The 27,999-nt window shown below is 42.9% G+C and overlaps 1 protein-coding gene across 1 annotated transcript; it reads left to right on the top strand.

Moving 5' to 3' along the window:
- The first annotated feature begins 14 nt into the window (after positions 1-14).
- On the top strand, positions 15-27,167 carry plcg1 (phospholipase C, gamma 1). The gene is made up of 33 exons (XM_035158448.2): positions 15-321; positions 1,542-1,819; positions 8,182-8,334; positions 8,724-8,817; positions 8,930-8,977; positions 9,495-9,579; positions 9,736-9,819; positions 10,231-10,253; positions 10,341-10,410; positions 10,501-10,602; positions 11,779-11,897; positions 12,428-12,513; positions 12,901-13,021; positions 13,218-13,386; positions 13,541-13,663; positions 14,438-14,539; positions 14,771-14,958; positions 15,615-15,815; positions 15,933-16,052; positions 16,193-16,373; positions 16,512-16,589; positions 16,684-16,787; positions 17,363-17,456; positions 17,674-17,743; positions 18,884-19,047; positions 20,760-20,856; positions 20,948-21,172; positions 21,272-21,420; positions 21,821-21,935; positions 22,686-22,847; positions 22,940-23,028; positions 23,688-23,956; positions 24,054-27,167. The coding sequence occupies exons 2-33, from the start codon at positions 1,603-1,605 to the stop codon at positions 24,094-24,096; spliced, it is 3,945 nt and encodes a 1,314-aa protein (XP_035014339.1). The 5' UTR covers positions 15-321; positions 1,542-1,602; the 3' UTR covers positions 24,097-27,167.
- Positions 27,168-27,999: the final 832 nt, after the last annotated feature.

Raw genomic sequence — 27,999 nt, 5'->3', positions numbered from 1 at the left:
GCTGGTGGTCTCCTCTCTGGGGGAAGGGCCTCGCTGGCTGCGTCCGAGAGCGGACAAACTTGCGTAGTCTCACCGCGGCTCTCTCCGTGCCTTCCCACCTCTCTCTCTCTCTCTCTCTCTATGGACGACCGGAGGCGAGAGGAGGACGCGGGGATTGTTGTCGTCGGGACTGCAGCGTCTTTCCGGGCCAAGGCGATGATTTAACCACCGGGGGGAGAGCGACGAGAAAAACCGGGGTGCGCGCCGGGGAAACGGAGACACACGAGCGGAGAGGAGCGGGCTCAGCCGTCGGAGATGTGCGGTCGGGCCGAGATTGCGGCGGTAGGTACCGAGCAGCACCGCGGCCCCTGCGACGTGTTGTTTTTCCCTGTTGAGTTTTTCCTCCGCACGGTAAGACGAGCACAGAGGAGGGGGGGAGCGGGACGGAGGCTGCGGCTACCTGGGCTTGTTTCTGCTGGAGAGAAACCACCGGCCATGATTCCTTCCTCCGGCCCAGCAATGCTAACCCTCACCGGCCCCGTCTCCACGCCGTGGAAACAGCCAGGCGGCTCTTGTTAGCCCCGCTCTCCTGCTACTCCTCCTCTGCCGCCGTCCAGCACCACTGCTTCGTTTTTTTTTTCTCTCTCCATGAATAATGTGACGCCTCGTGAATTCAAAGGAAACTTTGTTCTCCTCTGCAGCAGGTTACGGGCCTGTTGTTCAGTCGGACTCGGATTAAAGATCCCCGCTGCTCCGTTCAGGCTCAAACCTCTGTGGAGAAAGTTTACATGTTGGGATCAGCTCCATCAACACGTTTCCTCCACGATCGAGGCTTTTATTCGGGCTGCAGCTGTCATTCATTATTGATAAATCTCTGTCACTGTAGAGACTTGACAAGCTGCCATTAGCACAACACACTGTGCAAACCTTACCCATGGAGAGAGATCTATGAAATCCTGCATGAGATGAAAGATTGAAGTTGTTTGCTTTGTATACAAACACGATTTCTCTGTCTTAACGTGATCATAGACACTTTTCTATAGATGCAAAACAATATAGCTGTGGTTTGTTTAATATTTAAGGTCTAATAATGTAACTCTATACGAACACATGAATTAAGTGTATATTTATGTATCAATACACACATTTTACAGAAAGACTTATACATTTCGAAATTAAACATGAATGCATGTGTGTACATATATATTCATATTTGTGTTTATTTCAAAAGGTACTAATCTATTTGTAGGTCTTTTTGTTAGGTTTGATCTCATGTGGCAGCGTTACCAGTAATAATAACAATATATTTCACATTTTAGAAATTACCAATTCACATTTTACAAAATTAAAAATGATTTTGAAGCAGGAAACAGTTTTTTTCTGGTACACATTTTCCAGTATGTTTGCAGGCGTATGAAAGCACAGTACATGTAGAGTAAGGTTTCCAGCCTTATTGAAAACGTGTCGTCTCTTCACTGGGGTTATAATGTGTGTACAGTGCCGACACACTAGACGTCTCCGGTGATTTGTTGTTTCATGAGTTTCCCCCTCTCCTGCTGTAGGTATCCCTGGACTGAGCAGATTGTTCTGAGAGGAAACGGATAACAAACAGGGGAAGTGAACATGGCAGGGACCTCGGGCTTCTTTTCCAACGGACCTGTTCCGTGGATGGACAACGACACGGAGATGAACAACCTCTACCGAGACCTGGAGCTGGGGACAGTGCTGACGCTCTATTACTCCAAGAAGTCCCAGCGGCCAGAGAGAAGGACATTTCAAGTCAAGCTGGAGACCAGGACTATTATCTGGACTCGGGGCACGGATAAAATAGAGGGAGAGAGTGAGTAGCATGCAAACACAAAACATACACACGAACTGGTATTTTGGTTGTACAATGCCGGCATTCATGCCAGAAATAGATTGTTTACATACATTCAGAAATATGACAGTTACAACATGTTGTGAGGTGCTTGAATGGCTCAGAATAGACTTGGTCTGTACACATGATGACGCGGTGGTATTGTGAGCATCTGGAGAATCGTGTCACTTCCAAAATCTTTTACATCCTTCAAAATATCACAATGTTATCGAGGAAATGCAGTAATATTGGTTATGTGACACTTTTTTAGAAACAAGGATTTGAAATGAAAGTGAAACCGGTAGATGCTATAATGGCTCATTTTACTCAGATAAAGCAGTGTAATAAAAACATATTGCTTATTACCAAACTGTGATGCAGCGTCCATGACCATTAAAAAGACAACGTTCAAGATATAAAACATTTCTGAAAAGAAAATACCAGTTATGCTGACATGAATATTACAATTGAGCTGTTATTAGTAGATGAAAGTGGCTTTTCAGTCTTGCTAAACTTGATTTGCTTTGTTGATGTGATTGTTGTTTATCATTTAGATAAAATAAAAGTCCAATGACTAGTTCAAAGGAACAGCCAGGGGATAAATCACACCTCAGGTACAAACTCAGGGTCAACAATCAGAAGAGATATTGCTTCCCGGAACACTTTTTGTTGCATTAATAGGAATATGTTGCAATCTGGGAGGAAGCTGAAGCTCAGGTTAAGCTTTAACAAAACAGTGCATCTAACCGGGGATGTGCTGGGCTTCGGCGAGTCGTTAATTCATCCGTCTGGAGGGTAGCAGGATGCCTTGTGCACAGCTGTACTCTGCTCCGGATGCAACAACAAGAGCACACGCAGACACACAAACACAGAAAAGAGGACAGAAGTCTTTGGTGGTTTTTTTTCTTCTTCTTTAACACAACAGTATCATCTTCTCTGTGATGAAGGGTTTCATACTCGTATGAGCTCATAGCTGCCATCCGATACTCCTGGAGATGTGAAATTGGCCTCAGCGGCTCATTAATGCACAGAAATAGAATATGAGGGTTTTTTACTGGAAGTGTGTGATCATTTGGGAACGATTTGGCCCGCTGTATTTACCCCCCTTATCAATGGCAGTGAGAGAACGGCGTCGATTAACTGTGGGAACGGCACTCTTGCTTGTTGCTAAATATAAAAGCTGAGAGGTGTTGGCCTTTAAATTCTCTCCTCTCTCAAATTCGTTTCTCTTCTTGGTGCCATCATCGTAAAATTCTAGAACGATGCTCTCTTCACATTGTATCTCAATATGCTGTAAATATCATAATGCTGGTCTGTATTTTGACGAAGCAGGATGTGGTCTTGCAGAGCGATTTGGTGGTAAGTGACGGGATGGAAGCTGTGGCAGGGGACATCACAAATGGAAGGCCTTTAGTACCTGACGCATACAATCAGTGTTTTTCAAATGAAATCCCTTTTAGAATGTCAGATGTCGAAATATGTTACTGAAGACACCACAGCAACGTAAACATGACTCATGAGCATGTGAGTGTGACCCGGAGACAAACTCATGTTAGAATGAGTTAACTGACATACCTAATTAATGCCATACTGTATAGATAAAATATAGTATCACTAGAGCTAGAATGATGCCAGCCTGATACAATGACCAATATTTGCTTCTGACAGATACACACTCTATTGGCGGCTTGTAAGTTACACGTAGATATAAACTGGTGCTGTCTAATACCTTCATGATGGTTCTAATGTATAATGAATTAGGTTTAGACAATCAGCTGACCCATCTCCTGATCCATCAGGGTATTTTGAATGCTTCAGATCATCCTGTGTTCCAAGGAAATTGGGTTCTATTACTTTGTCGAACCCCATTTATGACAGTGAGAGGCTGAATATCCACAAAAAAAACGATGTTATGCATTACAGCTCAACCGCATCATAATCAACATCCTCCTAAATGATCACACAGTAGAATCAACACGTCTCTGATACAGTTTCTACAAGAATAGCACTCAGTAGAGCTCATATCTGCACCAAGGCCCAGCAGTCCCTTTTAAATTCAATCAAGCTGCAACAAATTTCACACACTCATAGATATCAGTTCACTCAATATGCCTGATCTTCTTCATTAAGGCCCATAAGTTATTCCCTGGGAAATTGGTGAATATTCCTGGATTTGCCACTTTTATCCTGATCCACGCAATTATTGTATATCAAGTTTTCGTGGAAATCCATACTGTAGTTTTTGCATAATCCTGCTGACAAACCAACCAACCAAAAAGCAAGCAAACAGACAGGGGTGAAAACATAATCTCCTTGGCAGAGGTAATAAAAACTGAACATTATAACCTTCATCAAGGCCGGATTTACTGCAGGACGGTCATAATGGACTGGATTACTTTGTGAGTTATTGCAGAGGTACTAAACTTCCAACATAGTTTATATGTCTGCTGTCGAATACTTGATATACTAAGATAGTTTTTATACTTAGGAACCCATAGCATTTCGTTGTACTGTGCACTTGTCTCGTGTTTGGTCTGAATGATAACAGAGTGAATCTTAAGTAACGATCAGCTGGAGGAATCCCTATCAAGAATCAATGGTTTTAGGAAATGCGATTGTCTGATGTACCCGTATCTTAAAAACTAAAATCTCCCATCTATATCAGAATCCGCCTCTGAAAAAAGAAATGGCTATAGATATCATAATATATATTGTTACAACCATATGAAATACATCTACCCTGATAGATTTGATCCAGCATGATTTAAACCAGATACAGAGAACCACTCAGTGAAATACGATTAGAGCTTGTGGACAAAATATTACAGAAATACAAGGTGGAGCATTGCTGCGTTTTATGTTCTTCATGAAGTTAAAGTTTATAAAGTATTTACAAAGCACTGGACACCATAACAGGCTTAAATATAACAGAGACACATGTCTGTGATTATCATGATTCTGAATATCGGCCTGTGCTGATACATCCATAATGCTTCTCTGATAACCAGTAAATTAGATACGAAAATACCATTGACATACTCCAGATTTATCTTATTAATGATACTACAAACTACTGCAGAGTTGATTGAGCAGTACTGACTCTAATAGTTGATTATTTATGGCTTTACAGTTAGTATTTTGAATTACAACTAAAAGAAATAGCCAGAAAATTTATTTGGTTATCAGCAGAAAAATAATTGAATCTATTTTTGTGATCGTTTTAGACAAATTAGTTAATTTTTCAAGCAATAATGACAAAACGTCCTTGTTACTGCTTCTCAGTTGTGAGTATTTGCTTCTCTTTTTAAAAATGCTGTATATAACTGTAAGCTGAATATGTTTTGGCTTTGGATGGTTGATAGTTCTGGGGAACTAGGATGGACATTTTACAAACTAAATAATTAACTGAGACAATACTCATACATACATAAATCTGTATTCAACCGCTATAAGTTTTTGTACTAACTTGAATGGTGAATTGAGCAGAGGGAAATGATGTCTCGTAAAGGGAGGATTTTGGGAAACTGTGTGATATCAGTCATAATGGGCCCATATTGATCTGCATTTAGCACCAATTAACGTTCATGTGGAGAGCTACATCCTGGAAACTCTAAACCACAAAATGTTCAAGAAATCATCCAATAGTTTTTGTTGACTTCTCAGTGATGTAAATGTGGATGGAATTACCTGTCACTGGAAAATGTCGTCACTCTGACCTACTTTTTCCATACCTCCCGTAAATCAGTCACACGCAGGCTTTGTCGCCTTAGACGTCTGATGTCATTTCCAACTAATGCACATCTCCTTTTTTCTGTCGCGCACTTGGCTGTCAGCCCAGTGCATCTCTGAAAAATGTATCGGCAAATTAGCGGGACATTAACCCGCAGGGAGCGACAGGGTGTTACAGCTTGCGTCTGCCTTTTTAGATTGTTTATGTCTGCATGACAACATTGTAATAAAAATCAGGTTGTCACTGGAAATCAAGCGCAGCTCCAGCGATGACTCGCTCCTTTTACACTGGGCTGGAAAAGAATCCATGTCGCTGCCTGACAGTTGTTTGTCAGGAAACTTAATTCGATGTGGTATCGAGGGAGCTGATATGATCAGCTGATGTGGAAGTGCACTCTGAAACAGTTTCACGCTGTGGGCTCCACATTTCATTTTATTTACAGTTTTATCTTTACAATATGGCTTTAAATACTAAACACACGCAATAAGGGCTGCAAAACCATCGTTTTCATTATTGAATAGTAATATTGATAATTTTCCCAATGAATTGTTTATAGAATTTTTCCTAGCCCAAATTATGTAGTTTAAAGATTCTTGTTTTGTCGAACGATCCCAAAAGCAAAAAAATATTAATTTCCAATCAAATATGACAAAGACAAGAAGGAAAGTAGTCGATTAAAACACTCATAGATACATTATTCTGTCAGAAGACTAATTGATCTTTATACAATTCATATCAAAGCTATAGATTTTTAGTGGATACTGTGCAGTTGTATTTGTTTCTCCTCTGCAACACACAATTGACGACAGCTGTTGTAATGCGCTGAATTAACTGAAGGTGCAATGCGGATTATTAATGTAATCTGGGTGAGGACTGACACTGTATACCAATCAAACCTGTTTTCTGGCTGTAGTATCAACCTGTCAGTTTGCAAGAGTCGGCACCAACTACAGATCTGTAGATTCACTAGATAGTCAAGGATTGAAATCCCAGTGTTGCAACCAACAATTATTTTCAGTATCAGTTAATCATTTGATTTTTGAAATGTCATAGAGAAATGGTAACAAGCCCCCATATTTGGTTCTGAGACTCAGCCCCTGTGAGGGGGAATGGTAGAAATGTTGTGGAAGGCAGAGGCGCTGGAGGAAGTGTTGGTGTGTGCTGCAGGATGCCTCCTCTCATCTCCTTCGGTAAGGTTTCACCTCTGGCTATCTCTTTATTTCCTGCATCTGTCTGAGGCAGGCACCAAATATTTGGACTCCAGTGACTAAAAGTGTTTTGTAACAGATCAGCCTGTCAAAGCCGCCTTGCTCTGAGCGGAAGTCTGCAGGCCTGTGTTGTCAGTAAAGTAAACTGAGATATGATGTACGATCACAGGGCTTGACTAGGTGAAATTTTGCATGAGAAGACGCACTGGGGTTTTTTATGCTTCAGAAGAGAACACGCTCACTCTCACCTATACGTGAGCACAGATGTGGTGTGTAGGCGACAAAGGCACAGGATGTGTGGTTCGGGTGCAGGAAGAGGAGCAGGAGCTGAAAAAAGTGTGTCGGTGTGTGTGGGTGTGTATTTAGCAGGAGAGTCCTGGCTGTAGGTCTTAAACTACTAGTGGTGTAGCCCTGGTAGGAATCCATTAAGCTACTTTACAGCCCACATGTAACTGCTCTTTAATGCAATCAAGACAAAAATAGCCCAGTGTCATAAAACGTTGGATATATAAAAGATATGCGTTAGGGAGGCAGTGTTGTAAATGGCATATCAGTGTTGTAACCTGTGCTTTATGCCCTTTGAATTTAAAAAAAACTCTCTTTATACCACACACTTAAGTACATTGCGTCTGCGACAGGTTTGATATCTCTGGCGTACAGATCAGACCAGTTCCAGTATTAACTGGTTTGTGCGAGTGGCTCAGGCTGGCTCTTGTTTTCAGCTGAGTGTGGCTTTGGTTGATCTCAGTGGTGAGAGAGAGAGACCAAGCTTAATTTGCGTTCGCTAACATGGTCATAACTTCATATGAAATTCAAATCTATCTGTATGTGTCTTTGTGGTTCAAGTCTCAGCTTCACTGTTGTATGTGATCAAGGGGCTTTAAACTCATACATCTTGGTCTGTGTATGAGAACTGAGGCACTGTTTTCTGAAATTATATTATAAAAACTTTGTGAAAGTGTTATTTAGGAGCATTTTCATGATGATATTCTTCTTTAACAAAATGATATCATGCAAGTTATTATTTCCAAGCAAATTGTAACTTATAATAACACATTAACAAACACGTTAAGGACAAATTTTTCTTGCCCAATGTTTTTGAACATGTAGGCCCCTAAAAAATCTGTCATGTTTTGTTTTTAGTTTTTTTGCATAGCCAAATTTGGACAAAATTTTATAAAGTGTTGCTCCCTTGATAAATCAATCATCAGGAACTGGGCTGAAACCGAATGAATTGATTATGGACTTTGTGAAATAAAATCAAATTGAATCTGATGATCAGTGCTGATATCTGAATTCTGAACATTGTTTTATTATTGTTGTGTTTTTCATATGATCGATGTTTCCCAGTCGTACTGAGGAGGTTCTCTGTTTTTGGTAACGCTTGTATGTGTCTCTCTTCCTAGTTGACATTCGGGAGATCAAGGAGATCCGTCCTGGACAGAAGTCGCGCGACTTTGAGCGCTATGTGGAGGACTCTGCAGCGCGGCTGGACCAGGCTCACTGCTTCGTCATCCTGTACGGCACAGAGTTTCGCCTCAAGTCGCTCAGTCTGGCAGGTACGCACAGAGATGTACACCCATTCAGATACAACCAGCACATCAGTATTTCACCTTTGCATCATATTCTGAACAGGAATAGTTCTGCTAATAAGGTTAATAACAATAAACCTCAATCTGTCAGCCATTAGCCTCAAAGATGTTCAATGTTTTTATCAGTCACTAGTTTTTTGTGTATGTGGCTCTTGTGTTTATGAGTAAATATCTCAGAAGGTCGAATCAAAATTGCGAATATTAAGCCAAGTCCATTTGGCTCTAAGATCACAGATCACACAACGTCACCCTCTATTCTTAGACCCTTATCTCGTGCAAGGAAAAATACCCCGCAAACAAAACTTCAACTTTCATTCCCCCTTTTAAAAAGTAAATCATGTTTCTTTTTTCCTCAGCAACATCTGATGAGGAGATGACCATGTGGGTGAAGGGGTTAACCTGGCTTGTGGCTGACACGCTGAAGTCACCAACCCCACTTCAGATAGAGAGGTAAACAACACTAATGTATATACACACGATATCCAAAGTTATTGATGTGAACAGACATAATACTCTCTCTTCTGGTTGCTCCATGAATTCAATTTAATGTATTTTTTTTTAGGTGGTTACGTAAGCAGTTCTACTCGGTTGATCGCAACAGAGAGGACAGGTGAGTCGGCTCAGTCAAAAGATGAAAACTGCAGAGTTAATCAGATCGACCTCACAGGAAATGGCCATAATTAGATATAGCTTGATTGTATTGTGCACCAGTCGCGCACCTCTCCCCGGTGCAACATCTAGAGCAAGTCGAAATCAGACTGGTATGTGTGTCTGCTGAGTGCTCAGTTGAGGTGTAGTGAAGGAACTAAGCTCTCCGTCACACACCAGCACCTCTTCCTGCAGCAGGAAACAGACTGCAGAGGATGGAGGAGATGCACAGAGATGTTTGGCTGCTACATCCCTGATGAAAGAGCGAGCCTTTGTTACGCTGCTAGGGTATTGTCTGCTCCGGCCAAAAGTCCAGGCTGTGTAGTAAAAGTGAAGCCAAAGATACTTAGCAGAGCTAGTAGGGGCGTGCGTTTGCTGGTGTTCAGTGTGTCTACGTGTGCGAGTGAGCACAAGTGCTCGTGCTTATTGTACGTGCATGTCCATGTTTGTGTTTCAACCAAAAGTGTGTATGTGTTTAGGATATCCTGTAAGGATCTGAAGAGCATGCTGAGCCAGGTCAACTACAGGGTGCCCAACATGAGGTTCCTCCGAGAGAAGCTTCCGGTAACCACCACCTAGTTATCACAAAGCTCCCCCCACTCCCATCTCTCTGACAATACTATCGCATTAAAAGAGAAGTTGGCAGAGACCAAAGATTTATGATTTGTCGTTAACCGTCCTGTTTTGCTTTCCCACTCGCGTCACCTCTTGTTTTCATAGGACTCCGAGCTGAGGAACGGAGACGTGTCCTTCAGTCAGTTTGCCCAGCTCTACCGCAGCCTCATGTTCGACGCTCAGAAAAACGTAAGTGCAGTCATTTTGTGTATCCACAGATGGTTCTGTCCCGGCACTTTCATCCCCCTGCTCCCCATCTGATGCCCTGCCAAGGCGTACCCACCCCCCTCCCCATCTGTCTGCTCTCAAATGGCTGTGAGATCAATATGCACCAGTTAAAAACCCAGCAAACCCCTTTGGTGGAGGCCATTAGGACATGGACACACCCACACATACACACACACACACACACACAGACACATGCACTCAGATGAGGAGGCAGGCAAGCTGTGGTCAGATTAAATGAATGACCTCAGTGCCCCCCTCACCAAGTCTCACCACCCAGCCCCCTACAGGATGTCTATGTTCATCTTTTTTAAACATCAAAATAACAGCACTTTGAATTACTAACTGAATTTTCCTTTTTGATCAATCCTGCAGATGGAGATCCCGTTTCTACAAAGGTAGGTCAGAAGTAAACACACACAAAGATGCTGAATCTTTCTGCTGCGTCACAGGTGACTGAAGTGAACCATTACTTTCTCTGCCAGGTTTATTGACAGACCAGAGCAGAGGATGTCCCTGGAGGATTTAAAGAGCTTCCTCCTGGAGTCTCAAAAGGTAATATCTGTGGGCCTTTGAACATTTATTTTGTCGCAGATGTGTTTCATTCGCATGCCCCAATACATCTGTGTTTCTATGTGACTCCAGGAAACGTGGGCCACAGACAACAACAGTGTTCAGGAGTTTATGTTCGGCTATCTGAAAGACCCCCTGAGAGAAGTGGAACAGCCATATTTCCACCAAGACGAGGTACGCGCACTCCCACCGCCTCTCACATTTTCATTTACCCCCTTTTTTCTCACTTCTTTTCTTACCCTTTGCTCACCAATGGAAATTTTGATTAAATATTCGTCAGTTATGTTTTTCCGAAGACCCCTGCCTTTGATAGTGTGGGCTTAAGATCATCTAAATTTACCACAGCTAGCCACGATCTCGGCCTCAAGCACCTCCTCCCACACATAGAAAAGGTTATTGACTGTGGCGCTGTGTGAGGGTTCGGCAGGAGGCGAGGGATGCTTTTTGTGGTCAGAATAAAGCTTTGATTGACAAACGAAAAGAGGCTCGCACCAGGAGCTAAAAATGCCTTAAAAAATGTATATAAGAAGAAGTGCTGATAGGACAACATATTCCACCTTCACTGTTTTTGCACAGACTGAACCCCAATGTTCAACCTCTGGACTCTCAGACCACAACCCTGTAGACCTCTGTCATACATACTGTGACTTATCTGAAGTGCTAAGTCTGCAGCTTATCACAACTAAATCCAAATTATTTAGCTGATGCATATTCTGTATCTGTGTAAAAAGAAAAGAATCTCATTCATGACTGACTGCCTGAGGCTGCAGGACAACACCACTAACTTGTACTACTTGTTTACGTGCAAATGTTTTTCCCACAATGCCGCTGCTCTGTGGTTTCCAAGGCATTTACAATTGTTTTGTACTCTTTAGCAAAACATGTGTGCCACTGTAGTATCTGCTTATAGTTTAGATGGATTATTGTATTGAAGTATTTGATGCAAGTTCAGTTACAGATGTGATTTATATATCGATTGAGCTTTTTTTTGGAGACAACAGTGATTTTAAGAGACACATCACTTGTAAATACAACACAAAACCATTTGTGTCTTATGTTGCAGACACAATCTCAACATGTATGTGTAAATCAGATGCTAATAGTGTGATCTGCAGGAGGGCTTCTCATCCACCCCACGTTTACACATTTTTGTGTAACTACCTGTTTCTCAATTGCCTTGGAGCTGCGAGCCACCAGATTTAAGTTTCTTCGCGGTGCTTGACTCTGTTATACTTGCAATTCTTGTTATATTGTGGTGTGTCTTTATATCTAGTGTAGATCACATGCCGTTTGAAAGCCCACATTTGCATTCTCAGCCTCATTTTCATCATTCTCCTCTGTTCTGTGCAGTTCCTGACGTATCTGTTCTCCAAAGAGAACACCATCTGGGATTCCACCCTGGATCTAGTGTGTCCCGACAATATGAACAACCCTCTGTCCCACTACTGGATCTCCTCCTCGCACAACACGTAAGAATGAGGCAATGGAGGACGTGTGTGTTTACATTCAGTTCTACCAATTGTAATTACAGCCTGGGAACATTGAGGGCTGGCATCCTATCTTGAAACCTCGAACCAAAGAGGGCTTTTGAACTGGCTTCATACATCAGATAAAAGTGTATTATTTGACAATTATGTCCCAGAATGAGATCCAGGCGTGTCTTTTGCAGGAAAATGTATTTTTCCTCCCATTGAAAAGTGTGTGAAAGGCAGTTCAAGTGATAACTTTCTGTATTAGTTGTGGAACAATACTTGGCTGGCAAGGACCGGAGCAGTGGAATAAAAACTTCCACGTTGCTTTGATTGTGTTTGAATTGACCGGCTGAATGAGTAACAAAAGAGAAGGAGCCCTTTTGATTCGGCACTATCAATGAGCTTCGGCCACCACCATAGAGAGTGTGTGTGTTTATGGTACAGTCTCTGACGTGTGAAACCTTTTGAGGGACTGGTTAGATGTGTGTTTTTGTGTGCGCACGTTGACATTGCTCGTTTATTTTTAGCTACCTGACGGGAGACCAGTTTTCCAGTGAATCGTCCCTGGAGGCATACGCTCGCTGTCTGAGGATGGGCTGCCGCTGCATTGAGTGTGGGTATACACACAAACACACACACACTGGAGTTTCACTACACATACAGTAAATAACTACCCCTTGACTTTCAACCTAATAATTAACTCTCATACCACTCTGGCTTACATTTCCACTTTTCGAGCAGCTGCCGCACCCTTAGCCACACACACTTACTATTACATAACCAAAGATTACTAACACCAAAGCCTTGTCGAGCAGGTTTCCTTAAGCAAAAAAAAGTTAACTTTGCCTCAAACAAAAGAAAACAAACATAACATAAACGTCTGCATCTTCAGGTTTAAAGGCCTTAAAACTCTTCTGTAACTTCCTGTATATTTACATCTGTCTGTGCAGTACTGTCGAAATAAATTACATTGCAAGCACGTGTGTGTGTTTATTTTCAGTGGATTGCTGGGATGGTCCTGATGGAATGCCAGTCATCTACCACGGACACACCCTCACAACAAAAATCAAGTTTTGTGATGTCCTGACCACCATCAAAGAGCACGCCTTTGTCACCTCTGAGTAAGTCTTCGTGATTTCCTTTACAGTGATGAGATGAAGGAACGAGATAGCGCGCACACAGAAATATCAATCAACGATCTGGACAGGCTGCAGTGGCATCACTCATCGTTGTAGTGTTTGAGAAAATAAGATAAGAAACTGACACCTAAGCGCAGATAAAGAGTTTGACGTGTGTTTGACTCTGGTCCTCCCTCAGCTATCCCATCATCCTGTCCATCGAGGATCACTGTAGTATTGTGCAGCAGAGGAATATGGCCACTTACTTTAAGAAGGTGTTTGGAGACCAGCTGCTGACCAAGGCGGTGGATATCGCGGCAGACGGCCTGCCCTCACCCAACCAGCTCAAGAGGAAAATCCTCATCAAGGTCCGGAGGCACTTTTTTTTTTTTACCAATTTTTGTTACAGAAGAAAGTATGAATGGATGTTTTGCACACTGTGTTCCTGCAGCATAATGTGTCTGATTGTATGTCCTCTTCTTCCTCTGTCCGTCTGTGCTCCTCTCCCTTCGTCATCTGCAGCATAAGAAACTCGCAGAAGGCAGTGCCTATGAGGAGGTGTCCACCTCCACTCCCTACTCAGAGAATGATATCAGCAACTCCATCAAAAACGGCATCCTGTACCTGGAAGACCCAATTAACCATGTAAGCACATTCACTCGGTTTTCGTGGAAGAAGGAAGAATGATACAAATAAGCTTCTAAACCTGTCGTTTATGTTTTTAAATGTACGTTTATTTAGCTGTAATAAACATACTCATACACACACACACCTACACAGTCCACTCAAACTAATCTAATCTTACTCCCAAACATCTATCATATCATCCCATACATCACTCTAACTGCTTTATTTTTGTGTTTGCATGTCTGTTGATTAGATCTATATTTGGTTTGTTTTGTTTTATGTTTTTTGTGTCGCACTATTTCACTGAAAACTAAAAAACGATCTAGAATGACACAGAGTAGAGCACATACTTCAGACAAGGCCTAACAGTCTCACACTCATAGATATTGGTCTTTTAAATATGAGTTATTTTTGTTCATCAAGATGAATGATTGCCTGGGAAATTTGGGAAAATGGCAAGTAACACTATCTTGCAATGTTAAATAAAAAAAAAACTGATTTGATCTTTTCTTGGCCATGCCCCTTCCTTCTCGTAGAAATCAGTTCCTCAGTTCTTGCATAATCCTGCTGACAAAACAAACAAACGGAAAGCGGGGTGAAAACATAACCTCCTTCATGGAGGTAGAAATGAACAAATCTAAAAAAATAAACGAATATGAGCTGCTTTTCTTGATCTGTTGAGTTCTGTTTCTTGCTTCTTGCTTACTTTGGCTACTTTTCAGTGCAACACATGGATCCTCTCAATATTTAATCAAAGTCTTTCTCCCTGTATCCTTCCTCATTCCCTCTCAGGAGTGGTATCCTCATTTCTTTGTCCTGACCATGAGTAAGATCTACTACTCGGAGGAGACCTCCAATAACCAGGGAAACGATGATGAGGAGGAGCACAGAGAGGTTAGTAGGCCTGATCTGCTGTCTGAGAAGAAAACTTGAACCAGACGTTACACTCAATTCACACAAAGTATGAGCAATACTTGAATTCCTGCATGGGTTAGAGGTAACTTTCATTTAGAGAACTCGCAGGGCTTTTACAGGATCAGTTTCGGAACATAATGCATTTTTAAGTGTCTTATTTTGTAATAGCAATGAGCTGAATATCATCTCCTTCTGTCTTCTTCCTCCCAGGTGTCCAATGGTATGGACCAGCACGTGACAGAGAAATGGTTCCACGGGAAGCTGGGCGCAGGGCGAGACGGGCGGCAGATAGCCGAGAGGCTGCTGTCGGAGTACTGCCTGGAGACTGGAGCTCCTGATGGCTCTTTCCTGGTTCGAGAGAGCGAGACCTTTGTGGGAGACTACACGCTGTCATTCTGGTATAATGCACATACTTCTACATTTATAAATCCTGCAGACTTTACACAGACTGTGTGTGCACTTGTTTGGCAGCGATAGTTCACTGCGTTTACTTTCATGGTTAAATAAACATTAAACCTCTAAAACTCAGTGGTAATATTATTTAGAAATGTAATTGAATATTTTTTAACTCAAATGTTTAAGCAGTATTAAGTGGTACGTTTTTCATGGCGTTGTTTTTATTAAATTGAATGTGAATTGTTGCCTGTATGGTGCTTTTGTAATATGACTTTCTGTATATGTCAATGGAAAACTCTCCCATTCTCATTGTGTGTGATCTGTAGGGTTAAACTCGTGCAAACTGATTGACACGTGCAGATCAATCACTGTCAATCTCCATCGCTAATTGAATGTGGTCGTTGTCACGGTCTAAAATGTGATCATTCACCTTCTGTCTGCAAATGCATAGACTTTGCATGAGAGGAGGTATCTCACAGCTAATCAATCTGTTTGTATGTGATTCACACACAATGCATGGAAACAATGTGTATATGCTCGGAGTGCAGCGTGTTCAAGGTTAATAATGGGGGCAGGGCTTTTCAGCGAGCTCTCACTTGGTCATAATGATGCAACAATGACCTTCTCTTTTCCTCTGTCCCACTCTTCTCTGCACCAGGCGGTCAGGGCGGGTGCAGCACTGTCGCATCCACTCGCGTCAGGAGGCCGGCAGCCCCAAGTTCTACCTGACTGACAACCTGGTGTTCGACACGCTCTTTGCCCTGATCACCCACTACCAGCAGGTGGCGCTGCGGTGCAATGAGTTTGAGATGAAGCTGACTGAGCCGGTGCCTCAGACCAATGCCCACGAAAGCAAAGAGTGAGTCCTTACACTGAACTGACCTCCAGTGATGACAGTGCAGACTGGTCGCTGACACTTTAATGTATTAGGATCCTTAAATTAATATTTATTGGTTTATTTTTTCTTCTTCCCAAGGTGGTACCATGCAAACCTCTCCAGGAGCCATGCTGAGAACATGTTAATGAGGGTTCCTCGTGACGGGGCTTTCCTTGTCAGGAAGAGAGCAGAAGCCAACTCATTTGCCATTTCCTTCAGGTAACTCAGTCCTCCCTTAAGGTCATAATAGATTATATCTCAAGTTATCTGTTTACTTCCTTTTAATGTACGAGGAAGAGTGTAGAGAAATACAAGTGGTTGAGTTTATAATTGATATCATGTCTCTGGTTTCTCCACAGGGCCGAGGGTAAGATAAAGCACTGTCGTGTGCAGCAGGAGGGTCAGACCGTGGTGCTGGGCACCTCAGAGTTTGACAGCCTTGTAGATCTCATCAGCTACTATGAGAAACAACCTCTGTACCGCAAAATGAAGCTGCGCTACCCCATCAATGAGGACACACTGGAGAAGATAGGCACTGCTGTAAGTATTGCTATGAAGTCTAATGCACTTTTATTAGAGATTAATAAGAATAAATATATAGAATAGTTTGCATTCTGTGGTAAAAAAAAATCTGCAGCCAAATGAAAAGACCTGTCTACACAATCTATTTTCTAACAGGAGCCAGACTACGGGTCACTGTACGAGGGCAGGAATCCAGGTTTCTACGTGGAGGCCAACCAAATGCCAACATTCAAGGTTAGAGTTCACATTTTGAATTCTGCACATTTTGACCAGTGTGTGTGGTGGAAACTTTGAACATTTGTCAAAGCCATGTGTCTTGTCTTTTCAGTGTACGGTCAGAGCCATGTACGAGTATAAAGCCCAGAGAGACGATGAGCTCTCCTTCACCAAAAACGCCATCATCTCTAATGTGGACAAACAGGAAGGAGGATGGTGAGTGGCTGGAATAATGAATCATCCATTCAAACACAAGGTCACTGCCAAGGTCTGGACCTAGACACTGTCCTATCCTGACCCAGAGCTATAACCAATGAATTATTCAGACTCGATACATGTTGACAGAGCATTTCCGTCTTAATTGCTGCAGCTTTTCTAGGCTCTGGCTTAGCGGCTCTGGTCACAGATCAATTGCATGCGTTGTAAATCAGAGATGAAAAAACTAAATGCGATATTAGAGCTGTTCGGACTTTTTTGCCAAACAGTATCTTTATTTATTTTTAGATGGAGTAATACACTCATGACGTTACGTTTAACTTTTATCAAACTAAGCTCTTTATTTTAACATCACATATCTTTATTATAGAGGACTTAGATTTATTATCTCTAAATTCTCTGAGACGAATTTTAATTGATATCCTTGATTTAGACAATAAAATATAGTTGTGTTAAATTTGAGCTAACTGATACAGGTATGGGACCATGAGATGAGCTAAAAGCCCTTTTTCTAAGATCTATTAAGAGGTGTTAAGGTCACATTGCATTTTATCTTGTATCTCTCTCTCTCTCAGGTGGAAGGGCGACTGTGGAGGGAAGAAGCAGCTGTGGTTTCCTGCTAACTACGTGGAGGAGATCAGTCCATCAGCAGTGGAGCCTGACAGAACTGTGAGCATCAAACCCCCAAACTGAGAGAAGCCTACAGCTACACATTTGTATATTTAAAGTGAAATAAGTGCCCCCCCCCCGCTCCCACAGGGAGGTCAGGCCGTGTCGCTCATCTGTCAGTTATCCACGTGCCACAGAGATACATGTGTAAAGTGGATTATTACTTCAAACCGGAGCGATAACTTCTATCTTAATCCTCGTCTTTTCTGTCAAGCAGGAGATAACAGAGAACAGCCCCCTGGGAGATCTGCTGAGAGGAAGCGTGGACGTCTCTTCCTGTCAGATTGGTGAGTGGCCCCTCCACTTCCTGTCCGACTGCAGGGTTGCAGAGCAGGGCAGTCACCTTGCCAGAGGCCAACCTGCATTTTCTGGCCGTCATATGCTTGCACATAAACTCAGGACTCTGTTTCTTTAACTGCAAAAGGACACTGTCACCACTTTGTTTACTTTCTTTTTTTTTTTATCCATTATCAGCCTCTTCTATTATTAATTCTTCTCCTTTCTGTTTTGTTATTACTCGTGCTTTTCTAACAGCTCTGTATTCGATATTTTATTGACATCCTCCAATCCAGTCAATACACAACCCATTAGTGTTGGCACATGCTGTCCAGGATTGTTGTGTTCTCTGCTAATGAGTTAATACTTGAGCCTGTTTCTGTGTGTGTGTGTGTGTGTGTGTGTGTGTGTGTGTGTGTGTGTGTGTGTGTGTGTGTGTGTGTGTGTGTGTGTGTGTGTGTGTGTGTGTGTGTGTGTGTGTGTGTGTGTGTGTGTGTGTGTGTGTGTGTGTGTGTGTGTGTGGTGGCTCTCTGGCTCCATGGCTCCATCTAGTGGTGCGGGAAAGATGTAATTATATCTTTCCGAACACTTTGTTCCATGGCTTCCTTCATAAGACCACTGGCAGAGCTGCAGACGCTGAAGCCGTTGTTTTCTTGTGGAGAAAGTGATGATGCTGAACCTTGAGGCAGGGCTGCTGTGCTCAAAGTTCAAAATATTTCAACTTCAACACTGTTCTCCTCTGACCTTTTGTCTGGAGAATATCTTTAAATCAAATTGAAGATGTACAGGAGGTTTTAAACATGAAGAAAGTGTTGGAGTTACCAGATTACTTCTTAGTTTGATTCATAAAAAATGACATCAGCATAAACGGAACCAGAGCTGCGATGGTTTGTTGATTCTTTTTTTGATAGTATGTTAATTATTTAAGTTGTTTTAAAAGCAGTATTTTCTCTCCATACCTTCACCAGTTCATATGTTCTTTTTTTAATTTTTCTTGCCCTAGATGCTCGATTTTTTGTTTTTGCATAATATATATATTAAATCATTTCACATTTGGGTGGCTGGAGGAAAATACTTCAAGTAAAAATAGGAAAGTGGAACCCATAGTCTCTTCTCTATTTTCCTAACCATTGTCTCTTTCTTCTGTTCAGTTGTGCGTTCTGATGGGAAAGGCAGCAGGCCCCACGTCTTCTCACTTGTGCCGAACACCTCCATGCGGACGGGCCCAGTGCTGGATGTTGCTGCCAGCAGCCAAGAAGAGCTCAAGGAATGGGTGTTCAAAATCCGTGAGGTCACCATGACCTCAGAGGCAAAGGTAACTATACTGTATGAAGTGGCAAACAGGAAGTGCAGGCCGGGACTTGCCCATGCCACAGTGTGGGTTTAAAGAGCCAGTCACGACTTGCACTTGCCCTGTAATACCCCTGACTTGTATTTAGGAAACACTGATTAAGCAGTAAGCTCATGTGGTATTTCTCAGCAGTTACACACTCACTCACCTGGAAGCTGTTTTGTTTTTCCTCGGTAGAATCACTTGAGCAATAGTTGTTGGGAAAAGAATGAATCCTCAGGCGAGCATCTGCTCAGGGCCCAGGGCTGAGGTGGGGGCAGAGCCTGGCTTAGGGACTTTAGACTTGCATCACTGCTCTTTGCAGATGTGGTTCGGTTGACTTCATCAGAGGGTGACCTTCAACATGGCCTGGGGTGGTTTGCAGCCAAGTGTTCTGGATTAGATTCTGCAGTCCATATGCAAGTGGCTGTATATGTCAATGGGAAATGCAAGTGGCAGTAGGCCTTTTCTTTCTCTGCCGTAACGGTGGATTGCTCTCTCCCGTTTTGGTGTGAGTTGCTCCCCCGTGTGCAGGAGTTTTTCACAAGTGAGCGGAGGATGGAGCAGGAGACTGACAGGAGGATCAGTGTGGTCATTGTACCTTTTGTGGTGAAGAGGGAGCCAAGTCTAAAGGCAAAGCGTTCAGTTTACCAGTCGAGCTACGTTCTGATCCTCACCTATTCACATAAGCTCTCGGTAAATGACTGAAAGAATGAAGTCGTTGGCACAAACAGCTTAAATGAGCTTCTCCATAGAGTAGCATGGCTGTGCCTTAGAGGTAGGGTAGAAGGTTTCGGACGTTCGGATTGGAGCTCAGAGTAGATCTGTTGGTCTTTCTCTTCGAAAGCAGACAGTGGAGGGTGTTCAGGCATCTGATTTAGGATTAAACATCCCATCTAGTCTGGGACTGTCTCAGGATCACCCTGATTAGCCTGCTGCCTCCATGACTCGTCCTCAAATAAATAGAAGATAAATGGGGCATCGCTTGTTCTGCAACAATTAAGTTAAAACACAGCACTGCTTCATATCTGTGGGAAGAACTTCTCTCCTGTGTGTGTGTGTGTGTGTGTGTGTGTGTGTGTGTGTGTGTGTGTGTGTGTGTGTGTGTGTGTGTGTGTGTGTGTGTGTGTGTGTGTGTGTGTGTGTGTGTGTGTGTGTGTGTGTGTGTGTGTGTGTGTGTGTGTGTGTGTGTGTGCGTGGGCGCCTCCTCGTCTCTGTCGCTCTTCACACAAACAGATGATCACATGTATTTAGTTATTAATCAAGGATGTCTGGTCACTGATGTCCTGGCTCTGCGTGTCTCGTGTTGTGTGTTCCAGATGATCTGCGTGCGCTCAAAATGTTGGGCTTTTTATTCAATGTGTTTTAAATACATGTCTCCTAAACTCTTGAATTAATCAAACAAACACAAAATAAACTTCAAGTCCTGTACGTGTCCTTATAAGTTAGGGATCGTGTTTATTGTTAAAGTGAGCGCAGGTCAGTGGGGGAGTGACGGGTTTTACGGCACGGTACAAGGTACCCACGCCGCCGCTGCTAAGTGAACCTGACAGTTCATGACTGCACACAGTGGGGAAAGTATTCACAGAATTGACCGTCATGAGCCAGATTAAGTCGGTTACAGGTTATAAATGTCGGTTTCGATACATTTTTTGGTTAATTGCCCAGCCCTGATTTAAAGTTGTCTCTGTGCACAGCTGGAAGAGGGGAAGATGATGGAGAGGAGGAAGAAGATCGCACTTGAATTATCCGAGCTGGTCATCTACTGTAGGCCTGTGCCGTTCGATGAAGACAGTAAGAATTACACACACACTCAACATCAATCAATATGTCCAATACCAGTACAGGTGGGTCAGGTCTGTCCTTCTCTCCCTGCCGCCTGTAGAAATCGGCACCGAGCGGGCCTGTTTCCGGGACATGTCATCATTCCCGGAGACCAAGGCAGAGAAATACGTCAACAAGATCAAGGGGAAGAAGTTCCTGCAGTACAATCGACTGCAGCTGTCCAGGATCTACCCCAGGGGCCAGAGACTAGACTCCTCCAACTATGACCCGCTTCCCATGTGGCTCTGCGGCTCCCAGCTGGTAGCGCTCAACTTCCAGACCGCAGGTACCGTATCTACCTTCTGTGTCAGAGCCGATAAACAGTGTAGACAGAACCTTGTCTAACGCTTTGATTACCTTCCCTCTGCTCTTTCCCCACATGCAGACAAGCCCATGCAGATGAACCAGGCCCTGTTCATGTTGAACGGAAAGAGCGGCTACGTCCTTCAACCGCCCATCATGAGGGACGATAGCTTTGATCCGTTTGACAGACATACGCTACGAGGCCTTGATCAAACCACTCTAGAGATAGAGGTACAGTGATGCCAGGATCCGACTCTGTGTTTGCATGTGTGATACAATAATAGAAAGGTTTTCAAACTGTGAGGCACAAAGGGTACTGAGATACTTTACAACCTTTGGCACCTGATTGCTGCAATTTGCTTCAGAGCTAATCCTCCTTCTTGGCATCTTAACTCAGTCTTATATGAACTGACTTGAGATATATAAATATATTCTTAGATTCAGTTTGACATTTTCTTTCCTCACTTTCCAAGGATATAATTATCTCCGATGTCCAGAGCGAATAAACAACCCTACACTTTCTAAGAGATCATAGAAGCCTTGACAGAACTAACCCACAGTTGTATTTATGTGCTGAAACAAGTGAGAAGGTCTAAAGCAGTAACTCGTGTTCCTCTTCTCCTCCCCAAAGGTTTTGGGCGCCCGGCACCTGCCCAAGCACGGACGTGGCATAGTCTGTCCTCTGATCGAGATCGAGGTGTGCGGGGCAGATTATGACAGTGCCAAGCAAAAGACTGACTCGGAAGGTGAGAGCTGCCAAGGGTCAATGAGTTGTTAGTGTTTACTGGACACGGTATCCTCATGTAGTTTCCTGTCTGGTCCTAGAAAAACAGGAAGTTGTACAAAACAACCGAGCCATGTGTGGGAACAAAAAGGGAAACACGGTGTGGACATAGATCTGATAAAGCTCTTGTCAGGGTTTATTGTTTGGCTTTGGAATTGTATCTGCGATTTTAAGTGTCATGCCAAATTTATGAATTATTTATATATAAGAAAAACTTATATGAGAATACAATATTTATTGATTTCTGGAGAAATTATTTTTGTTTCATGCTTTTCTGTATCTGATGATGGTTTATTGCTCAGAATTACTTTTTTGCAGACTTTTTCCTTGAGACAAGGCATTAATGTGACTTGGCAGATGTGGAGGTATTCCCACAGATGTGGAAACACATTTATTTAGGAGTCGGCAGTTCTGGACAGTAAATTCTGACCTGAGCACAACCAGCATTATGTTGTGATAGTTTTATGTGTTCACTTAAATGAGGATCTCCAGCACCCTCTGCTATTTTCTTCTTTTTATGTATGTTCCTCAGTATTGGTACCGTTTTAAAATCTATATATAATGCATAATACACATTTTATCAGCTCAGTTACTGTAGTATAATTTCATACACCACTGTTTCACTAGTTAAAGATTTTGTTACGACACATTTGCTGGATTCATATTTAACATTTCTCTTCTCCTTCCATCTTACTTTGTTTGTGTTCTGCAGCTGATAACGGTCTGAACCCCACGTGGCCCCAGAAGCCCTTCCAGTTCACTGTGTGCAACTCTGCATTCGCCTTCCTACGCTTTGTGGTTTATGAGATTGACATGTTCAACGACCCAAACTTCTTGGCCCAGGCCACATTCCCCATTCACGGTCTGAGGACAGGTAAACACAAAGATAGTTTCCTCTCTGAGACGACCACAAAGATCCCATTGCAGCAAATCTGTGCTGTAATCAAAGTCTTGATGTGTCACCAGGTTACAGATCCGTTCCTCTGAAGAACAGCTACAACGAGGACCTGGAGCTGGCCTCTCTGTTAGTCCACATGGACATCATCACAGGAAGGGTGAGCTACTGTTTGTTACCGAGCCGATCCTCAAGCTGCTCCATGATGTCACTATCAATAAACACTCGCATACAAACATAAAGGAGACGCAGGGACTCGAGCTCCACTGGTGGATTGTATCCCATGAACATCAGTTATTTACTGGACTCACCAAAACAAACTATCAAACAAGTAACTGACTGTAAAACTGTTGGTTTATACTTTGTTTAATTGAACAAAAATAGGACAACTTCAACAAGTTATTACATGTTAAATGCTTTACTGGTGCTAATAGGAGGACAATAGTAATAGACAGAGACAGACGAGCTGGTCCCCCTGGTTCCAGTCTTTAAGCTTTGCTAACCAGCTCCTGGTTTTAGCCAGTTAGTTAGTTAGTTAGTTAGTTAGTTAGTTAGTTAGTTACACTGTACCAGTTTCTTACCAGGAAATCCTACTTAATACTGAAGCCCTTAAATCATTTTATAACGAGAATTGCTAAACACATACAACTTTGTCTTCAGTCTCATCTAAACCACCCAAAACATTTTAAGCAGACTCATCATTGTGTCATGTAACGTCGAAATATTCTGAGCCTGCATGCTGATTCTAAAGGAAACACTTGAACTCTGGAAACTCTGGAGTTGACACAAGCATCCTCTCTTTCCTCCTTGTTCTCTCAGGATGAGAACGGAGAGGTTCTGAGCCCGTTTCTTGCGGTTGGGGCCACGCCGGTGTCAGCATCTGCCCAACCAGGCCGGGAACGGCTCGGGGATTTGAGCTCGGTGTCTCCGACCTCCTCCAGCATGTCTGCTCTGCCCCAGTCGCCGGCCCAGGCCATGGCCTACGCGGGGAGGGAGGGTTCCTTTGAATCCCGCTACCAGTCCCCTCTGGACGAATTCAGGGTGCCCCAGGAGACCCTGCTGGACCACATGGACGCTCAGAACAGAGGGTAAGTGTGAGCCGCGCTGCTTTTTGGTGCGTGCAGGGACTTTGGAAGCGCAGAGAAGATTCTAGAAGTCCTCCTCCTGTCTTTGTCTCCACCTCAGGAATTTGCGGAGGACCCGTGTGGGTGGAGAGAACCGTGTCTAAGTCCAAGGCAATCAGGACGAATTTCTGTCGCACCCCCCCCACCGCCACCATCACCTCAACCCCCCTTACTCCTCCTCCTCCTCCTCCTCCTCCTCACCCTGTCGCCTCCCCCCCGTACCGATGATGTCACTGACTGCTGTGAACACTGTTTCCATGGAAACGCCCACCACCGCTTTGGCCTACATTTCAGGCAGCTCTCCCTCCCTCCATTTTCCAACACCCACCCCTCTGTCTCTCTCTCTCTCCCCTTTCTCCCTCTCTCTGGCGCTCTATCCCCGGCCTGCCTCCTCAGTGCTCGCCTGAGGAGGAGAAGCGACTCGGACATAAGAAGAGGGGAGGGTGTGTGTGTGGGGAGGGTGGGCGCTGCGAGGAAGCGGAGCACGGCGGACAGGAAGAAGAAACGGGACATTCACAGGAGAACAAACACAAGGCTGAACGAGTTCCAGCTCTGGACGGGTCATTTGCGGTGCAAGTCGTCCTCTATTGTGTATTAAGTGTGCACAACAGCTGCTTAGTTAGGAGGCTTTAGAGGAGGGACAGAGACGGAGCTCAAAGAGGTATCAGTTTGAAACTGTCTCCCAGTTAACTTTCTTTGATCTACTCTATTTGGCGTATATGAACATATATATTTATTCCTGCTATGCTGTTGGCCAGAGAACAGCTGCAGCTGACCTGCTCTCAAAGAGCTCCTGTATCCATGTTTTTAATTATTATAATTATTTAAACCTTTAGACATTCATAATGTGACTTTTTTATGTATATGTGTAAAACATGAGGGCTCTCTATGGCTATTTTTAACATCTCTCTCCTCTTTGCTTTGTGGAGGAATGAGTCTCCAGTCTGACACAGTAATCCTGGAGGGATTTTACATTTTTTTATTTTTACCTTATTTTTTATTTTTTTCGGAAAGGCATCAGGAAGAAGTCATAACCTGTTGTTGTTGTTGTCGAAGCCGTGGGAGAGAAGGCAGCAGCTCATTTTGTCTCGGAAAACACTCAAACACACACACAGTCATTTTTACTTCAGCTAGTTTACATTCCAAAACAGACTGCACATCATTCCATTTTCCTGCACTGCAGACGCCTTCGGAAACCACACAACACATTCACACATCTGTCTCACTCGCTTCCAGTCTTACTCCTAAATGGTCATGTCTATTTGAAACCTCACTCTTTGTTAAAGCAGGGACACAGTTTGACCCTATGAGGGATTGTGTTCTGAGTGTTTAATGAGGCTTGTGGTCAGAAAGGTTTGATTTCTTGCTTGTATCGTCTCCCCGCGTGTTTTAATGGCAGCACGCTCGTCTCGTCAATCAAGACAGAGTTCAAACGGCTGCAGGCGAAGAATGAAAATACTGATTGGAATAACAGAAGTGTTGAGGAAAACATTTAACACATTTTAAAACATTTTCATTTACTGGGAACGTGGTGAATGTTTCACATCCATCTGTACACCATGAGTGAATATTGGAGTTGTAGATTGTAGCACAGTTACACGTTTAACTGTGCAGCCACGTGTTCCCCGTATTTATAATTGAATGTTTTGTAAATGCAGATATTTTTACTCACGTTTGTATCTTTAAAACAAAAGCGACAGCCCCTTTATTCGATTACTGTGACACAAGTATGTTTTAGTACCAACAGATGTCTAAGCAAAGGTGACTCTCTGCAACCAGCTTGTTTTAGTTTGTGCAAAAAGAGTTTTTACATGTTTGGATGAGAAATTTGTCGACAAACTCTAAGCAAGTGAGAAGGTTTGCGTTGCCAAAGTAAGGTGTTAAAAAAACAAAACGACTACTAGGCCATATTGTTTTGCAGCACCACACAGATGTAGGGAACTGTGTTTGTGCTGCCGTTATGTTCTGGTGAGTTTTGTCACTAAGCAGCTTCCCAGAAACCTGTGTGGGATTTTAAGTTCCAGTGCCACGAGATACAGTTAAATGGCCACTGCCCATGAGTTTATTTATGATGAAATGTACAAAAATTGGGACTTTATCTTGGTGAACGCCAAACGCTGCACTTCACAATTCATCGACCACAACTTCAGACCCTCGCTCGGCCTCCGACTCACAAATGTTCAGACTTCTGTTGGGGTGAAGGTTGGTTTCCTCCTGAATATGCAGGGAGCTCTTCATTTCCTGTGTGAGAGAGTGTGTTTGGGAGGAACAGGCCGAGCCGGAGCTTCAGACTTGGTTGTAGCTGTAGCTTTCTGTGGCTGATGGCTGATAAAAGGTGCCTGAGGGAGGGGTGGGGGGGGGGGCAGGAGGTCTGGGCCTCCATATAACTGACGGTGTTACCTTTCCAGGTTTGTATCAGAAACAGTGTTTTCTCTGTGTGTGATGATATATGATGTAAACTCAGTATTGCCGCTCAGTGCTGAAACACTGAGACACACCTAAGCCATATGGTATGATTTAAGGTCAAAGCAGGGACAGGAGTGAATGCTTGAGGACTCACTGAAACTTTTGTGGCATCTTTTTTTTTTGTTTATTTTGCGTGCCATTATTAAACCCAAAGTTCCTCCATATTACATTAACTTCTCCAGCGGTCCATGAATGGTATTTTTTTTTGTTTTTTGCGGAGAGCTCTCCCTCCAGTGCTGCATTTCTCTTACTGTCTGCTAACATCTATACGTGCCTCCATCTTTGTACACATCACATTAAAGCCTCATCATTCACGTGCCCCCGCTGGGCGTAACTAGCACCTGCACAGCCATGGTACACCCACTCAGGTGTGGTCTCTTCATTTGGACTGGTTGGACTTCACGTCAGCAGCTTTGTCTGGTTGACATGTCCCTGACTCTCCTGCTGTACGTGTTGCAGCGGCATCAACAGACTGTAAAGAGGTCAAATCAGACAGAATGACTTAGAGCGCCTGTGTGTGGGTGTGTTTGTACAAGGCCCTTAAGTGTCATTTGTTCTTTTTGTTTTCAATTGTGTCTGTTCCGTCTCATTTACAGTCACCTTTCTGTAACGTGCCTAAACTATGGAGAGGAAAAGTATTCATTTTAATTTTGCCTTTCATATGAAACATATTCAAGCCTGAAAAGTAAATAAAATACTTACTACTTTATACTACTTTGTCTTCTTTTATTTTCCTTGAAACGTCATTCAAGTGTTGACAGAGCTGGTTTCATTTGCACGAGATGCTGCAGCACAGGAAGAGAGGGCAGAGGTTTCAGCCTCACGAGTTCTCTGCAGCCCGAGAGTCGGTGCACTGAACTGCTGTGGTTTTAAAATGATGAGCTAATAGAAAGGGTTCAGCCAAGTGTTAAATGTTGCCCAGTGTCACCTTCTCTGACGTGAGACTTTGCTGGGTTTCTCTGTCCTGTGTGATGCCCATCTTTAGATACAGATTAGAGTAGAGGAGAAAGAATTTAATACAAAGTATCCTCCAAAATAGATGGACTGTATTTAAACAGCACTTTTTAAATCTTTATCCACCAGTCAGTCACACACACATTAAAACAGCGCTTTTTCTATCAGTTGGGTTTAACTATTGGTCAGTTTGTGCAGTTGAAAACAGGCAAGTTAGTTTTTCATGTTTTATTTCTAACAGTTTTAATCCCAAAATAGATATGTCAAAAAACACTAAAGATATAGTCACTGTGCATTTTATCAGGAACACCTCTACACCTTATTCATGCACTTATCCATAAAAAAAACAGACCTACAAATTGTTTTCTTCTATTTGGCAAGTAAGAATTTCTATTTTGTATATTACATTTTAAAAAAAATTATCTATAATTTAGTTATTTTATTGGTCTTGATGTGCTCTGTACTTTTTGTTTTGATTTGTTATTCCAGTTATTTCCTACAACTACAGAAAGCTCATTTACAATTCTTTCTCTTCTCTATACTGGCTGATATATTTGTATCAGAAAATATTTACGTCCAAACATCGG

This window comes from Hippoglossus stenolepis, chromosome 6 (genome assembly GCF_022539355.2).
Source record: "Hippoglossus stenolepis isolate QCI-W04-F060 chromosome 6, HSTE1.2, whole genome shotgun sequence".
Lineage (NCBI taxonomy): Eukaryota > Metazoa > Chordata > Actinopteri > Pleuronectiformes > Pleuronectidae > Hippoglossus > Hippoglossus stenolepis.
This window is presented reverse-complemented; position numbering and strand designations above follow the sequence as displayed.

What these genes read in the sequence shown, in the direction of transcription:
- plcg1 (XM_035158448.2), top strand. Translation starts at nt 1,603, where the DNA reads ATGGCAGGGACCTCGGGCTTCTTTTCCAACGGACCTGTTCCGTGGATG. An exon ending in GCTCAACTTCCAGACCGCAG is followed by an intron (nt 21,173 to 21,271) that starts GTACCGTATCTA and finishes CCCCACATGCAG; the next exon opens with ACAAGCCCATGCAGATGAAC. An exon ending in ATGGACGCTCAGAACAGAGG is followed by an intron (nt 23,957 to 24,053) that starts GTAAGTGTGAGC and finishes TCTCCACCTCAG; the next exon opens with GAATTTGCGGAGGACCCGTG.